Source organism: Pinus tabuliformis, chromosome 3_2, assembly GCF_031772625.1.
Source record: "Pinus tabuliformis cultivar Carrire ecotype Pingquan chromosome 3_2, CPIR1, whole genome shotgun sequence".
Taxonomy (NCBI): Eukaryota; Viridiplantae; Streptophyta; class Pinopsida; order Pinales; family Pinaceae; genus Pinus; species Pinus tabuliformis.
In genome coordinates this window covers 1,044,284,027-1,044,301,967 of record NC_142302.1, presented here as the reverse complement: position 1 = coordinate 1,044,301,967, position 17,941 = coordinate 1,044,284,027, and the positions used below count along the sequence as shown (strand labels likewise).

The 17,941-nt window shown below is 39.8% G+C and overlaps 2 protein-coding genes across 2 annotated transcripts; both read right to left on the bottom strand.

Annotated features, from left to right (window-relative positions):
- Positions 1–15,247: 15,247 nt before the first annotated feature.
- On the bottom strand, positions 15,248–15,871 carry LOC149184170 (uncharacterized). The gene has a single exon (XM_089415254.1). The coding sequence runs from the start codon at positions 15,869–15,871 to the stop codon at positions 15,248–15,250; it is 624 nt and encodes a 207-aa protein (XP_089271380.1).
- Positions 15,872–16,903: 1,032 nt separating this feature from the next.
- On the bottom strand, positions 16,904–17,701 carry LOC149184169 (uncharacterized). Its single transcript, XM_089415253.1, has one exon. The coding sequence runs from the start codon at positions 17,699–17,701 to the stop codon at positions 16,904–16,906; it is 798 nt and encodes a 265-aa protein (XP_089271379.1).
- Positions 17,702–17,941: the final 240 nt, after the last annotated feature.

The window sequence follows — 17,941 nt, the reverse complement described above, 5'->3', positions numbered from 1 at the left end:
ATGTTATGGTGAGTTTAAAGATTGGTGAGGAGTTGGAGAGGGAATGCAAGTTTCATGAGTCCTCTTCAAACAACAGAAAACATTTAAAACTAAATGTAACCCCAAGGCAGAGCACTAAACATCAATGGATTCCACCTATTAATCTTGATTCATTTAGTTATGCAGAAAAAGATAGATGATGGCACATATACACATAAGAGAAACTAAATAACAGAGGAGAAAACAATGCCAATACACATTACCACAAGAATCCCACAAAATGTTGCAAAACCCTGGTTCATTTCCTTGCCAAACTGCAAAAGTGATTTACAATGTAGCTCAATGCATCCACAAGAGTCCAACCTTTACAAATGACTAAGAAAGTACATAATATAGGCATCAAACCACCTATGCTAGCCATCAGGGGTTGAATCCATGAGTCAAGGAGCTATTTCAACAACATCTAAACTAGGAACTAGAAAATAGGCAGTGGAACAACTTGCCTCTAAAACTATGGAAACTGATTCATTCAACCTCAAACCACCTCTAACTGATGTATCTACCCCCTCAAGTAATTTTTCATCATATTTACATCATTTACCATCACAAATTTACCAAGGACAAAATAAAAAGTCAACTGGTAGTCAAATTGGGTGAAATTCTGAGTTTTAGGCAAAATTGACAAAATTTGCCTGATGCGTAGCGCCGTGAGCCTGATGCGCAGCACCACTTCAATGGTGATTTTGGAGGCCTTCCACTTCACCAAATCTGGCCCAAGATAGCTTGTTGGAAATCCATGCCTGTCTAGTTTCTGGAACACTTTGAATTTTCTGATTTGGAGGTCATTTTCCCCCTCAAAAGTGGATTCTCCCAAGACTGGTTCCTGTGTGTCCAAAAAGTGGCAGAGAGGGCACTTTTTAAGTGTTTTTTGCCCTTTAAGTGACCCAGATCTCCTCCAAAATTTATGAAACTTTCTGGGTTTGCTTATTTTTTGATGTTGAATCCAAATATACAAGCCATTTGTCAAGAGGATGCACCAATTCAATGTGCAGTGCCGGTGGCGCTGCCCATCAGCCAGAATTTCCTGTGTTTTAAAATTTCAAAATTGAAAATGACAAAAATTTCTCCAAACTTGCCCAAATTTGGCACATGGGTCCCTCATTTATTTCTTTGTTGGGCTAGTGAAGCCTCAGCCAAGATCTTTAGCTTATCATGCTCCTTTTTTCCTTTTAAGGCCCTCCTTAATCTTGCCTTAAGGTACTTGATCTTCTTGTTGCATATTCTATTACGGGTCAAATAATGGCAGGCCATATGCCTTAGCATCTTGTTGTCTCTATTTGCTTTCTTCAGAAGGCCCTCAAGGTGGATATTTACCCTTTCAAGCCATATCTCTCTATCATTTATCACCTCTTTTTCAACTGGAGTCAAGAGAACAAGATTCTCTTTACTACTTTGCCTTTGAATTTTTAGCATCTCTAACTACATTTGGGTTTGTTTATCCTCCAGCTGTTTGTTTTCTTGCTCTAGATAGTTGATAATATATCTAGCTCCAGCCAATTTATCATTCAACATATGAATATGATCCTATTGCTCTTTCAAAGGCATGTTTTGAGCTAAGGATGGGCTGTCAAGATCGATTACCTGAGTGTGATGAGGTGGCACATCATCACCATGCTCCTCAAGCTGAAACTCCCTCTCAACATTATCATCAAGATTTTCTCCTGGGACCTTTCCTTTCCCTTTGTATACCTGCTGCAAATTCCTTTCCCTAGAGCTGTCACTTAGGGTGTCCTCCTCAAAATCAGGGTCACTGTCTCTTTCCATGCTTGTCTCTATGAGATAATGTGGTGATGATATGGTGAATAATGGACAATAGGTGGGAACAAAAGATGAGTATGAAGAGGTTTTGTAAATTGAACAATAGTAATGAGATGAGGTAGGGGAATGAAGGGAAGGATTGGGGAGCTAGGGTTTTGATGGATGAGGGACTTAGGGTTTAATGAAGGGAATTAGTTTCTTAGGGGAAAAGGGAAAGGGAAAATGGAATCAATGGGTAATTTTAGGGCAATGAAGTTTGGGAAAAGGGACAAAGGATGTTGGTTTTGCAATGAAGTGAAAATTTTGTAGTGAGGTGAAAATGTATGAGGGAAAGCTAGGGTTTTGATTTCAAGAAGCAAAACTCATGAACAAAACATGAAAAAGACAAATTTTCAGCTCAAGATCGATGAAAACTTACTTGTAGGAGTGAAATGCAGCATTTGGTAGAATTTGGGATAAATTTGAGTGATTTTGGAAACTCCCTGGCCAATGCATAGCGCACTGAGCCCAATGCATAGCACCTGCCTGATGCGCAGCGCCTGTGTAATTTAACACTGGCAAAAACTGTTTGATGCGCAACGCCCACCCTCTGATGTGCAACGCCTCCTTGATGCACAACACCTTTTCGCAAATGACTTTTGAAGGCCTTCCCCAACTCCAAATTGAGCACATGATAGCTCATTGGAAATCTCTCTTTGTCTAGATATCATTTGACTCATCAGGAAAGTCATTTGAACACCCCAGCTAGGTGAAACGTTGATTTTCCCAAGGTCACTCCAGAAATGCATCAATCCTCCTGAGGCCAATGATGTTTTCGACATTTCTCCCAATCCATGAAACCTGTGTAAAAACTGAAAGAGGTTTTTCTTCTTGGGTCAATGATGGACAAAAACCTCTCTCACTTTTTTCAAATTCATCTTTTCGTTCTCAGAAACATTGTTTGAAGAAAACCTATCCCGATATGTGGAACAGGGGATTTGTAGAAATGAAGGGAAATGAAGGGGATGAGGGGCTTCTAAATTCTTGAGAAAAATTTGGGAAATAGGGAGGGATGTTAGGAAGCAAGGGAAAGTGTAATTTCAAAGATTGAGTGAGGGGAAGGGGTCCAAAAGGGAAAAACACAGGCCTAGCCTAGCAAATTGTCAAATTGTAGCAATAAACTAGGGTTTGTGGGAAAATGATGAATTTGAGGGATATGAGTGATGGGAAGAATTTAAGAAGGTATATTAAGGATAGGGGAAGGTGTATGAGCATCAAGATACAAGTTTTGTTGATGATTTGACCATCCAAGAAAAATTACTTTCAAAACCCTAGGAGAGGGAAATGGGCTTACCCAATTACAACTGAAGCACGAACAAGGTGTAAAATGACCCATTGGAACATGAACTAATGATGACAACTCTTTTAATGATGGTACACTCAGCCGAATGGTGACATAGACCAACACTTGGAAGACTTTGGAAGGAGTGAAAACAACCCTAGACCTAATACCTAGTGACCAAATTTTACTTGAAGACTCACTGAAATGACAAAATTTGACTTTGACACCCTGAAATCACTTTGTAAGAGCATGTTTGATCACTGGAGGAAGGCTGCAAAGATTGACTCTAACATTGGCTCCAATGGGGATGGTAGCTCCTTGGAGGTGCTAAGAACACCGTAGACCAAGTAGCCTTATCCATTGGGCAAGGAGTCAAAAACACAAACTGAAATGGATGACTGAAAACTGACGACTCAAAGACACAAACTGACTTGAAACTAACTCAATACTAAAACACAACTGAAAAACTAGAAAATATGCTCAAAATGGAGCTTATTCAATAAAACCTACTCTAACTATTCCATTCATCACCTGATCATGTGAAATGAAACAACCAATGCAACCAAGTAAGCATTCTAGCTGTTGTTTGAATTCTCCGCAAGCGCTTTCTTATGAACAACAAGAGAGAACTACTGAAAGGAAACTTCCATGAAAAATTGTAAATAGATCCATTGAATAATATAGATTCTCTATCCGACTCCAAAAACATTGCATAAGGATCTTGAAATTCATGTGCACTGGGGCTTAGCTCATCCAATGGATTACTTTTCTTCTCCTCATACCATGAATGCAAACTTTCATCTGAGCTTTATGACGAGACTCCTGCTGAAAATGACAAAGAAACCGACTGCCGGATCAAGTTTGTATCAATACTTGTTTCAATATCACAGTTAGCTAGTGGAGAAGGACTTTGACTGCAAACATCATCCAACACATCAGCTATTGGATCATGAAAAACTTGAAAAGACTGTTGCAACCCATTTTCTATTGGTTCTAATGAGATTGCATGATTTTCTACAGGCTGCTCATTTGAAGATATACTATGCAAATTTCCCTTCAAAAACTGAAATGATTCAAAACAAAATGGTACGGAATCATCTTGCATCATTTGATCATATGTTCCAGCTTCCAAGTCTTCATCTACAACTTGACAATCAATGGCATTCGGGGGCTGCAAATCTGGATATGAGAAGTCTTGAACAAGGATTTCATTGCCCTCAAGATGGTCCAAATCAAGACTTGTTGACAGTTGATTTCTGATTGCATGAATGTTGTCTCTGATGAACTGAAACGAAGCAAAACAAAAAGGCAAATATCCTTCACTTACTTCAAAATTTGCTGCACTTTCTTCATCATTTCCATAGCTGATATGAAACGGCTGATCACTGTACTCGAACTACTAAAAGTGAACTTCCTCCTTCCATAAACTAGCTGTTGATTTGTCTGCAAGACTAGCTTCTGTTTGGAGAACATAATCATCATCATACTGATCAAACTAAGGCAAATCATCAGTATAAAACACATCATCAAGCATACATGTCATATCAACAGATCTCTCTTCTCCAAGATGATCTATAAAACAATCATTATCAGATCTATGACAACTGGGATAAGAAAGAAAATGTTTTGGATCAGCCACTTGTTCTTCTTCAATCAACGAGCCATGGTCTTGAACATTATACTCATTCCTTGTGGTGATCCTTTGCATCATCTCTTCCACTGCACTTACCAAAATGTTGAGCTTTACCTCTAAAGATGTCGATTCCTCTGGATTCTTCACCTCTTCTTCCTTCAACTTTGCCCTTCTGATCAGCAAATTAGCCTCTACATCTACTGCACTATTTTGCATCTCTTCAAGTGTTGCAAGGTTCCTTTCTCTCAGCTGAAACTCCATTTCCGGATCAAAGGCATCCAGGTAGTGCAAGAGAGTGGATCCAGGAGGAGGTCTTATATTAACTGGCATCGAAAAATAGACTTGGTTAAACTTGGCATAAAATTGTTGTACTGTCTCCTCTGGCAGTCTTTTTAGCTGGTTATACTCTTCTATAATCAAGAAAGGGTTTTGTCTGACCACCCACTTGTCGAGGAAAATTTTGACGAACTACTGGAAATTTGAAATGCTTGCATCAGGCAGGGTTTTGAACCAACTCTTGACTTTGCCTTGCAAAGAAAGAGCAAAAAGCCTAATACTGACATATTCTTCATCAACTTCAAAAAGGTCAAGAAAAGACTCAAAATTCAGTACATGTCTCTCAGTAGTGATGTTGTCACAGTCACCATCAAATATTGGTAGATATAGGTAATGATTTTTAGGGAAAGCATGGGATATAGGAGGTAAAATCAGAGGCTTATATCGATCTGGAATTTTACAAGGTATAGGAATATGTATAGAAGGTGTAGAATCAGTCTTGGTCTCTTGAGGCTCATCAGTTTGAAGACGGTCATCACAAGATTTGGAAAAAGGGTCTTGATCAAGATCAAAGGCATGCGAACATTTTGTATTCACAATCTTCCCAGGGAAAGAATCAAATGCAGGTCTGGGATCTTTTCTCAAACACAATATACTTCGTAAAGCCTTCTTGACATTCTCAGGAAAAGAGAAGAAATAATTTATAACAAAGAACATAATGTCTTGGATGAAATTCCAACTTGAATACCTGATCTGTCCATATTGTCCTTTCATATTTCTGCTGGATAGGTTCATCCCCTAGTGGAGTCTTTGGATCTAATCTCGAAACTGATTTTGGAGTTGCCAGGTGAATGATTTCAGCCTTCCGATGTCTGATCGTTGTCCACCATCAACAATTAGATCTGACCTTGATAAAATTATTGAGGAACATAAAACTATGTTCCCTAGTATGGTCGCCACTATGTTAGTGCCTAAATCTACCTCAGGCTGAAGAAAGGTAGGTCTAGGGTAACATCAAACCACGCTTAACCTGGTAGCTAGCCCTACCAGGTCGGGAGAGGGCTCTCTCCTTGTCAATCTCAATTAGGATATTGGCAAATAAGGCTTGAGATGACTGAAATGAATACTAATTTTAGGCTAGGTATATTTTCTCAGAGGATTTTGTTTGATTTTAATGGTTGGTTACTGGATCAGATGAGGAAGGCAGCTTTGGGTCCAGGAAATCAAATCAGATTTGCAGAGCTTTCCGTGGGGCGAGGTAGGCAAGTGTTTTAGCACTTTGAAATTGATGTTATGGTGAGTTTAAATACTGGTGAGGAGTTGGAGAGGGCATGCAAGTTTCATGAGACCTCTTCAAATAGCAGAAAACATTTAAAACTAAATGTAACCCCAAGGCAGAGCACTGAACATCAATGGATTCCACCTATTAATCTTGATTCATTTAGTTATGCAGAAAAAGATAGACGATGGCACATATACACATAAGAGAAACTAAATAACATAGGAGAAAACAATGACAATACACATTACCACAAGAATCCCACAAAATGCTACAAAACCCTGGTTCATTTCCTTGCCAAACTGCAGAAGTGATTTACAATGTAGCTCAATGCATCCACAAGAGTCCAACCTTTACAAATGACTAAGAAATTACATAATATAAGCATCAAACCACCTATGCTAGCCATCAAGGGTCAAATCCATGAGTCAAGGAGCTATTTCAACAACATCTAAACTAGGAAATAGAAAATAGGCAGTGGAACAGCTTGCCTCTGAAACTATGGAAACTAATTCATTCAACCTCAAACCATCTCTAACTGATGTATCTACCCCCTCAAGTCATTTTTCATCATATTTACATCATATTACATCATTTACCATCACAAACTTACCAAGAAGAAAATAAAAGGTCAACTAGTAGTCAAACTGGGCGAAATTCTGAGTTTTAGGCAAAATTGACAAAATTTGCCTCATGCGCAGCGCCCTAAGCCTGATGCGTAGCGCCACTTCAAGGCTGATTTTTTAGGCCTTCCACTTCACCAAATCAGGCCCAAGATAGCTTGTTGGAAAGCCCTACCTGTTTGGTTTCTGGAACACTTTGAATTTTCTGATTTGGAGGTCATTTGCACCCTCAAAAGTGGATTCTCCCAAGACTGGTTCCTGTGTGTCCAAAAAGTGGCAGAGAGGGCACTTTTTTAGTGTTTTTTGCCCTTTAAGTGACCCAGATCTCCTCCAAAATTCATGAAAATTTCTGGGTTTTCTTATTTTTTGATACTGAATCCAAATATACAAGCCATTTGTCAAGAGGATGGACCAATTCAATGCGTAGCGCCGATGGTGCTGCACATCAGCGGGAATTTCCTATGTTGTAAAATTTCAAAAATTGAAAATGACAAAAATTTCTCCAAACTTGCCCAAATTTGGCACATGGGTCCCTCATTGATTTCTTTGTTGGGCTAGTGAAGCCTCAGCAAAGATCTTTAGCTTATCATGCTCCTTTTCTCCTTTTAAGGCCCTCCTTAATCTTACCTTAAGGTGCTTGATCCTCTTGTTGCATATTCTATTTCAGGTCAAATAATGGTGTGCCATATGCCTTAGCATCTTGTTGTCTCTATTTGCTTTCTTTAGAAGGCCCTCAAGGTGGATATTTACCCTTTCAAGCCATATCTCTCTATCATTTACCACCTCTTGTTCAACTGGAGTCAAGAGAACCGGATGCTCTTTACTACTTTGCCTTTGAATTTTTAGCATCTCTAACTCCATTTGGGTTTGTTTATCCTCCAGCTGTTTGTTTTCTTGCTCTAGATAGTTGATAATATATCTAGCTCTGGCCACTTTATCATTCAACATATGAATATGATCCTCTTGCTCTTTCAAAAGCATGTTTTGAGCTAAGGATGGGCTGTCAAGATCAATTACCTGAGTGTAATGAGGTGGCACATCATCACCATGCTCCTCAAGGTGAAACTCCCTCTCAACATTATCATCAAGCTTTTCTCCTGGGACCTTTCCTTTCCCTCTGTCTACCAGATGCAAATTCCTTTCCCTAGAGCTGTCACTTAGGGTGTCCTCCTCAAAATCAGGGTCACTGTCTCTTTCCATGCTTGTCTCTATGAGATAATGTGGTGATGATATGGTGAATAATGGATCATAGGTGGGAACAAAAGATGAGTATGAAGAGGTTTTGTAAATGGAACAATAGTAATGAGATGAGGTAGGGGAATGAAGGGAAGGATTGGGGAGCTAGGGTTTTGATGGATGAGGGACTTAGGGTTTAATGAAGGGAATTAGTTTCTTAGGGGAAAAGGGAAAGGGAAAATGGAATCAATGGGTAATTTTAGGGCAATGAAGTTTGGGAAAAGGGACAAAGGATGTTGGTTTTGTAATGAAGTGAAAATTTTGCAGTGAGGTGAAAATGTATGAGGGCAAGCTAGGGTTTTGATTTCAAGAAGCAAAACTCATGAACAAAACATGAAAAAGACAAATTTTCAGCTCAAGATCGATGAAAACTTACTTGTAGGAGTGAAATGCAGCATTTGGGAGAATTTGGGATAAATTTGAGTGATTTTGGAAACTCCCTGGCCAATGCATAGCACACTGAGCCCAATGCGTAGTGCCTGCCTGACGCGCAGTGCCTATGTAATTTAGCACTGGAAAAAATTGTCTAATGTGCAGCGCTCCTCTAGCAACGCCAACCCTCCGATGCGCAGCGCCTCCCTGATGCGCAGCACCTTTTGGCAGATGACTTTTGAAGGCCTTCCCCAACTCCAAATTGAGCTCATGATAGCTCATTAGAAATATCTCTCTATCTAGATATCATTTGACTCATCAGGAAAGTCATTTGAACATCCCAGCTAGGTGAAATCCTGATTTTCCCAAGGTCACTCCAGAAGTGCATCAATCCTCATGAGTCCAATGATGTTTTCGACATTTCTCACAATCAATGAAACCTGTGTAAAAACTGAAAGAGGTTTTTCTTCTTGGGTCAATGATGGACAAAAACCTCTCTCACTTTTGTTAAATTCATCTTTTTTTTCTCAGAAAAATAGTTTGAAGAAAACCTATCCTGATATGTGGAACAGGGGATTTGTAGAAATGAAGGGAAATGAAGGGGATGAGGGGCTTCTAAATTCTTGAGAAAATTTTGGGAAATAGGGAGGGATGCTAGGAAGCAGGGGAAAGTGGAATTTCAAAGATTGAGTGAGGGGAAGGGATCCAAAAGGGAAAAACACAAGCCTAGCCTAGCAAATTGTCAAATTGTAGCAATAAACTAGGGTTTGTGGGAAAATGATGAATTTGAGGGATATGAGTGATGGGAAGCATTTAAGAAGGTATATTAAGGATAGGGGAAGGTGTATGAGCATCAAGATACAAGTTTTGTTGATGATTTGACTTTCCAAGAAAAATTACTTTCAAAACCCTAGGAGAGGGAAATGGGCCTACCCAAGTACAACTGAAGCACGAACAAGGTTTGGAACATGAACTAATGATGACAACTATTTTAATGATGGTACACTCAGCCGAATGGTGACATAGACCAACACTTGGAAGACTTTGGAAGGAGTGAAAACAACCCTAGACCTAATACCTAGTGACCAAATTTTACTTGAAGACTCACTGAAATGACAAAATTTGACTTTGACACCCTGAAATCACTTTGTAAGAGCATGTTTGATCACTGGAGGAAGGCTACAAAGACTGACTCCAACAGAAAGCATATAATATTTTAAATCATTTAAACATTTCATTACATAAATAAATTTAAAAATAATATTTTAATATAAAAAAATAAAATGTTTTGTCTTTATTTTATTTTATTATATATAAATAAATTGAAATTACAAAATTTAAAATTTTCATCTAATATAAAAAAATTTACGATTAAAATTTACATTTTCTTTTTGATATATATATGTCAAATTTTTTCAATGCTCTTGGGGTTAAGCTTTGTTAATTTGGCCGACAAGTTTTTCTGTAGAAGTAGTGACCACTCAATATCCATAAATTACCCATATATATATATATATATATATATATATAGATATATATATATATATATATATATATATATATATATATATATATATATATATATATATATATATATATATATATATATATATAGATATATATATATATATATATATATATATATATATATATATATATATATATATATATATATATATATATACATACACACACACACACACACACACACACACACATATATATTATAAAATTACGTTGCATATTTCATTAAAAAATTTACAAGTTTCGATGCCTTTTATGGAAACTCTTTTTAAGGTGCCGAAGAGTTTCTCTGGGATGGTTGTTTATTTATTTTCACTCTTTTTTTTTTTCAAAAAAAAAAACGCTTTCATTGACTATAATGAAAGTACACTGTTCCACAGAAAACATAAATCAGCACATACATAACCAGAGTTCATAGGTTCTAGGTTCTAGGTAGCTTGAGCAAGTTTTTTCTCCATCTCACCCTAAAGAGTCGAGCGAAACACAGAGGATGTAGAGGATGCACATGCATGCAGTCCAAGATCCAAATTCAAAGATTGTAGACTGACCATGTCAGTCATATCCATCATATCAAATAAGAAGTTGGGAGCACAGATTTGTCAACGAAACAGAGTGGGAGATGGAGCCTGCTGAGAGAAATAGACTCGATCTCAATGATAGCCCTCCATATCCAATACAGTCCTAACAGAGACAATCCTATAAAAGTAACAGAGGAGGCAGATACAAAAAGAAAACAAATTTTTGTAGATGGCGTCTTCGGTCAGCATTTAGATCATAAAATGTCTAATCCCCTGTAGTGAGTTAGAGTCAAAAAACTGGAAAAAAATTCTTGTGAACTCTGAGCTGCAACCTTCCTTGGATAGACGATTTGCCTCTCCATTTTGGATCTAGTAGATATGTGAAATAGTGATAGAGTGAAACTCATTGATCAAAGATTGAATTTTGCATTTCCATGCATCAAAGGGAGCCTTTGTCACTTGCCCATTCGATGACAGATTTAGAGTCTCCAAAAACTAAAAGATCTGTGAGGCTGAGCCAGAAAGCACAGTACAGAACTCCCCCAAATGCAAGTAATTCAGCGTTGGTGTTGGATCCCTTTACATAGTACCAGTGGAATCTGTAATCCAACTCTTTTCACTCTTACGCTACTTCTAAAGTCAAACATCACTGAGTGCAAGTGATCAAAGTTGACCACGCTATCTTTTGCTTCAAGCTATTTTTTATTATCATATGGATATGACATGTCCCCTTTAGTGGCTCCACCATCTAGTAATTCACACTTGTAATACTGAACATTTCTAGGTGCAATTAGAAAAGCAAACATTCCTTGTAGATTCTAAGGAATAAAAGTTGAAATCTTCTCTCCATGTTAATATATATGTGATATAAAAAGAACAATAAAAGTGAAGGTGGTAGATTCATTTTACCAACTTTTATAATGATGGTAAACTTCTACTTACTATTAAATAAAAAATTACACTTTAATAATAGATCAGGGATATGGGTTAGATTAGGGATACGGGTTCTTATAAATGAAGGGATAAAATTAAAATTACTCTCAACCTTCATTTATGATAATTGATGGGGTGGATAGGATCGGATGGGAATCCACTTATTTAATATTTTAATGAGTTTTAAATTTTTTTTAGGGTGATAATGTGAATTTTTTTTTATTATTAAGCGAAAATTTCCCTTTTATTAAAAAATAGAGATATGGACTTTCATAAGTGGAAGTAAAAATTTTTATTCAAATTGATTAGAGATATGGATTTTCATTTATGTGAATAGATGGGAATGTGGTTTGGGAGGACAAATTTTTATTCAAATTGATTAGGGATATGGATTTTCATTTATGTGAATAGATGGGAAGGCGAAGGGGTTTGATGTAACTTATTTATTGATTTGATGTAAACAATAATATCATTTTTTTAAAATTATTTTTAATAATTCTAATAATTTTTTTTTTCCCAGGGAAAAGATATCGTAATTTCATTAATTGCTGAAATTACATGTTGTAGATGCCCGTCAGCATATGCAAGCTATGACCTTAGTCAACTGATAGTAGTTTAGAAATAAATGCTAAGCAGACCCAGTAGGGTGTACTGTGCATAATTGTGCTATTACAAAACCAAAATGTCACCAGATGGTGATAACTGTTCAAAAGCTCAAAAGAGTTAATTACAATATTTACATAACTGTGTTAAGAAACATGCTGAAAAAAAACTTAGGGGTTATCCCCCCTCCAAAGTTCCTGGTCTACATATGGTCTGTGAAAGTACTGATAGATTCTTTCTGGAGTATGTTTAGTGATCAACCATTCTCCTCGAGGACGATTCGTTGCCTCTTTCAACAGATTGTCCGCATTTTCATTATGCTCCCTATAGATATGAGAGCATGAAATATGATCAAAATGTGTTTTAAAAAAACAATTTCATCCATAATAGTTCTTAGAGAAAATGCATGGCATGTAGCTGCATTGTTAAACCAATTTATAACATTTTTGGAGTCCCCATATATTTGAATATGTCTGCACTGTTTGAGGATAGCAAAATAAATCAAATGTCGAAGAGAGATCAGTTCTGCGAAATTGTTTATGCCCTCACCCAAGCCCATGCAAATCTGAAAGAAGTATGTGTTTGATAGATGGAAAATTATGCCACCCCCGCAGCCCTGGGCTTGTGCAGCCCCATCAAAATATGCCCACGTCCAAGTTTTGTCAATCTGTCCTTGAATAACGATCCTCTGCTGATGGTCTCTTCAGCTGGGATTTCCTCATACCGAGAGCAAATCATAGGTGGAAACAGTGCCCAGTTTATAGGCCTGTCGCGGAAGATGATACTGTTACGTCCCAGCCAAATGTGCCAAGAGACCAGGAGCGGTAGGTTCTTATCTTTGGGTCATTTGCTTCACCCCACTAGCTTTCCCAAGCGCTAGAGATATCTTCACCACGCCAATTTTGGTTTATATTGAGAGAAATAAAAACTTGCGTCTAGAGCATCTTAGATATAGGGCAAGTAAGGAATAAGTGTTGAGTCGATTCCTCCTCCTGATGGCAGAGTACACACCATGATGGTCCTGTGAAAGCCCTTTTCCTTAGATTTGTCCCTGTGGGTGTTTTATCTTCGAGGATATTCCACATCAATAGTCTAGTGCACGGGGGCACTTTCAATTTCTAGAGGTGAGTCCACCAGCCTTTCAATCTATCCGGTTTAGCCTCTGCTTGTATGATGACATAACCTTGCTTAGAAGAGTAATGACCATTTTTGGAATGACCCCAAATTAACTCATCCTCCTCTTCATTTAGGTGAACGTGGGACTCTATTAGAGCTTGTATATAATTCTTCCACAATCTTTCCCATTGAATCGGGATATTCCACTCCACCCCAGAGTGCCAAGCTTGTGACAGAAAGGAAGTATTTCGGTGGTCTCCAAGTTGTGAAATGTACAGGATGCCAATATTGTTTAGGAATGTGATCAACTCTGGTGGTAGTTGATATACATTCCCACTGCCAGTCCAGGTGAGACCACTTTTGATGATGGGCAAAGTATTTAGAATGGCCCTCCATATGATTGAGATTCCTTTTCTACTCCAAGAGGGATGCCTTATCCAATCAATAATGGAGCTGGGCCAGATATATTTGTGGGAGATCACCTCCGACCAGAGACTCTTGTGTTTTAGGAGTAACCATCCCTATTTAGCAGTCAACACTTGTGCAAAAGCCAGAAGATGTTTTAGACCCAACCTCCCCATTTTTTGGGGATTGCAATTTTGCTCCATTTAACCCAGGCGAAAGGCTTCCCATCCTTCCAACCCTTCCACAGGAAATGACTGCAAACTTTTTGTATTCTGTTAAGAATCCCCATGGGGATCCATGCCAAAGACATCCAAAAAACAGGGGTAGCTTCTAATACTGCTTTGATAAGAATCAATCTTCCCGCCCTGGATAGGAAGCGATGACACTAGATATTAATTCTTTTCTCCACCTTAGTAATCAGCCAGATCCAATCAGCTAGTTTGTAACCATCTTCTTTGAGTCTAAAACCCAGGTACTTCAGTCTGGCCTATAGATCTAATACTTGGAATGGGAAATTTGTAGTGAGAGTTTTATTTCCTGATGGGAGCATTCTGAGAAAGATATAGTGGAATTTTCCTTGTTGATTTCCATCCCTGTAGCAATATTGAAAAGCTTTAATGACTCTTTTAAGGTAATGATATCCTGTACACTCCCACTGAGGAAAATAAGTATATCATCCATGAAGAGAATATGAGTCAATGTAAAATAATCAGTAATCTTCAATCCCCTGAGTCTCCCAGCTCGCTTCTCTAAGTCAATCAATTTACTTAGGCCTTCCATAACAAGGAGAAATAGAAGAGGAGATAGTGGACAACCCTGTCTTATTCCCCTTTCTGCCTGAAAGGGATGGGAGGCTGACCCATTGATGAGAATTGCAAAGGAAACAGATGTAATACAGCCCATAATCCAACTTATGAACTCCAAAGGGAAGCCCAGATGAGTGAGGATCATTCTGAGGTACAGCTAGCTTACTTTATCAAAGGCTTTTGATAAGTCTATTTTAAGAGCCATCCCTTTGAGCTTTTTCAATTTGATAGAGTGGAGGGCTTCCTGGGCTGAGTCGATGGCTTCATGGATATGTTTGTTGTGAAGGAAAGCAAATTTTTCTTGAGAGATATGATCAGATAGAATAGGTTTGATGCGGTTGGCTATGATCTTGGCTATGATTTTGTAGAGGCAATTGCAGAGAGAAATAGGATGGAAGTCATTGAAGGAGGAGGGGGAGTCGGATTTTGGAATGAGGGCGATGTAGGTGGAGTTAAGGGGGGCATATATACGACCAAGGGTCCGACTCTCTTCAATAACTGCAAGTAGGTCCGGACCAACAATGTCCAGGAAGGCAATATAAAATTCCACAGGCCAGCCATCTGGGCCTGGGCTTTTATCTCTCTTGAACCATTTTAGAGTGCTTTCAAGTTCCCCCATAGACACAGGTTTGATGAGATCATCGATGCCATCTAGATCCAAGTATCTAGGGAAGTGACTAGCCAGGTTGATGATTTCGGGCAAAGAGGGGGTCAAGGAGGCTTTAAATATACTTTTGAAATGAGCAGTTCCAAGTCAAGCTAGCTGAGAGTGAGTAGTGGCTAGACTCTCTTGTTCCATGGGCATCTACCAGATGGTGTTATTGGCTTTCCTTCCATTTGCAAAATTGTGAAAAAATTTGGTATTGTCATCCCCTGCTTGCATCCAAATTGCTCTACTTCTGAGCCTCCATAACTCTTCCCTATCCAAAAGGATCTTGGATTTCTGAGATTCCAATTCCACCAGATGGATCTTAGCATCATTGGATAAGAAGCCAAGCCCATTTTCATCAGTTAAGGAGGCAAGCTGGTCTTCAATGTCCACCAGAGACTGTTCATCCCGCTCTTTTTTCCTTTTGGACCAGTCAATGGTTAGTCTCTTGAGCTGATTCAAGTGCCTACAGAAATCAGTAGCCTTTCTCTGATCTCTGAGGGGAGGTTGTGCTCGCCAGTAATCTGAAACTAATTTGACATAGTTCGGGTCTTTTAAGTATGATGAATTAAATTTGAAAGGGGCCCGAGGCTTCCTGGAAGGACCAGTCACTTGAAGGTAGATGGGAGAATGGTCCGATATGCCTCCCGAGCCAACCCATTGTCTGTAAAGGGTGAGGGTTCGAAGGAGCTCTTCATGAATAAGGAATCTGTCCAGCCTTCTTCCAAGAGTTGCTTCACCAGTATGTCTGTTATGCCAAGTGGGCATTTTCTTGTTCATGGGGACATCAATGAGCCCATGGAGATCCAGGAGGGAGCTCATCTGGTCTGAGAGAGGGTCAATCTGTGAGTGATGACCCCAGGATTCCTCATTCCCAATGGAAAAATTTAGGTCACCTCCGATGATGGTGGAGCTAGTGATCATTGGGTTAACCAGAAAGGAATGCCAGAAAGCAAGTCTATTCTGGTTGGGGGCATAGATATTCATGATTCAGATGTGTTTACCTAAATCAGCAGCAAGAACATCCATGCCCAAGAAACCTAAACCACCCCAAGAGGATATCACTTTGATGGTTTTAGGGTTAATGCCCATGGCAAGACCTCCAGATCTGCCCACTGCATCCAGGCCTTGGAAGTGCCAACCAGGAAGGAGAGAAAGTAGGGTTCTGGTAATCAGTTCAGTGGGTCCAAGGGTTTCCTGAAGGAGTAATATGTCACAGGGGGTACGATTCAGGAGACGCTTAAGAGCCAGTTTTTTCTTAGGGTTGGCTAATCCCCTGCAGTTGAAGGAAAGCCAAATCATAGGGGAACAGATTCAAGGGGCTCGGATGCTCTAAGTGCCCTTTCGATGGTGGTCTGATGACCCTATGCTACATCAGCCACCGCAGATTTGATGGCTTTAGCAAGCTTGGAAGGTCTACCTCTGATAGGTTTAGACTCTGCAGATTGGGGGGGTATACCTAGACCAAGCAGGGGGATGTTGTGCAGAGGTCGAGATCAAAGATTGTATGAATGGGAGCCCGATACAGAGGGGGGGGAGATGGAAGGGGGGGGAGGGGGGTAAATGCAAGAATAGATGGAGGGGTGGTCGAGAAAATGGGAGGGGGGGCTCAAAACCACAATTAATGGGGGACTGTGGGCTCAGAATAGAATCTGTATGAGATGCAAGAGTGTACAATGAGGAATGAACATGATTAAAAAGAAGAGCAGAGGAGCTAGAAATAGGATCATTATCAGATGTAGGTGCAACTCTCCCCGCAGACCTGGAACGAGACAGTGGAGGGGATGTAGATGGAATCCTTGGAGTATTGATTTATTGTACAGAGACTCCATCCGCTTCCTTAGGATGTTCCTGTCCTGAGGGCTGCTCATCCACATTCAGATCTTCAGATAGACAGTGTTTCACACCCCTTGCAGTCTCCTGAGCAGATGAAGAGAGTAAAGGACAATCCTTGTACAGATGCCCGACCTTGTGGCATCTTCGACAGCAAAAGGGCACTCCTTCATAGTCCAGGTTCTGGCGACACGAGAAATGCTGCCAGTGAAGGGTTATTTTCTCCTCCAGTCCCTCCCTGGTATCTAGATGTACAAGGATTCTCGCCATTGTCATAATTCCATATTTTTCAAAAGACTGGTCGTGTTCTAGATATGTCCCCAGAGCATCTCCTATTCGCTTGAATACCAGAGGGGTCCAAAATTGCATTGGGAGGCCAGGAAAATGAACCCAAATCGGCCCTGCACCCATCTGTTCGCGCTCTGGGTCGAATAAGGGATCCCATCTCTTTAGTAGAACTGGAGCAAGCTCAATGTGCCAGAAACGTGAGAGGATCCAATCTGTGTACTCTTCCCTATGAAACCAGAGGGAAAACCAGCCACGAGCCAAAACTCTGATGATGGGAAGTTCTTTGAGAAGGGAACCCCAAATCTCCGAGGTCCAGAGGTGGAGGCATTCCACTGTGTAGTTTCTGCCTCGCACACGTCCGACCAAAACCTTCTTAGCCGTGTCTGCAACTTCTCCCATCGGAATGTCCTCGCCAAGGGTAAGGTTAATGTCTCTATCCACAGCTTTTAGGCACCTTCCCTTCTTGGGCTTATCTGAGTGGTGGGCCATCGGATGATCCTTGAGCAGGCCCCTGCAACCCTGGTTGACGGTTTGGGGGGTGGACTGGGTGGATTTGGGATTGGCGATAGGGGAGCTGAAGCACCCAGATCGAATAGGGGAGTTAGGGTTTTTACTGCTGGGAGCTAGGATTGCATTGGAGTGAGCAGGGATGCAGAGTGGAGAGGGTCCAATTGGAGTAATGCGAGAGGATGAGGATGCACACGAGGGAAATAAGGACTGTGGAGGGTG

Coding starts and splice junctions, on each gene's coding strand:
- LOC149184170 (XM_089415254.1), bottom strand. CDS start 15,871: ATGAACAAGAAAATGCCCACTTGGCATAACAGACATACTGGTGAAGCA.
- LOC149184169 (XM_089415253.1), bottom strand. CDS start 17,701: ATGGCCCACCACTCAGATAAGCCCAAGAAGGGAAGGTGCCTAAAAGCT.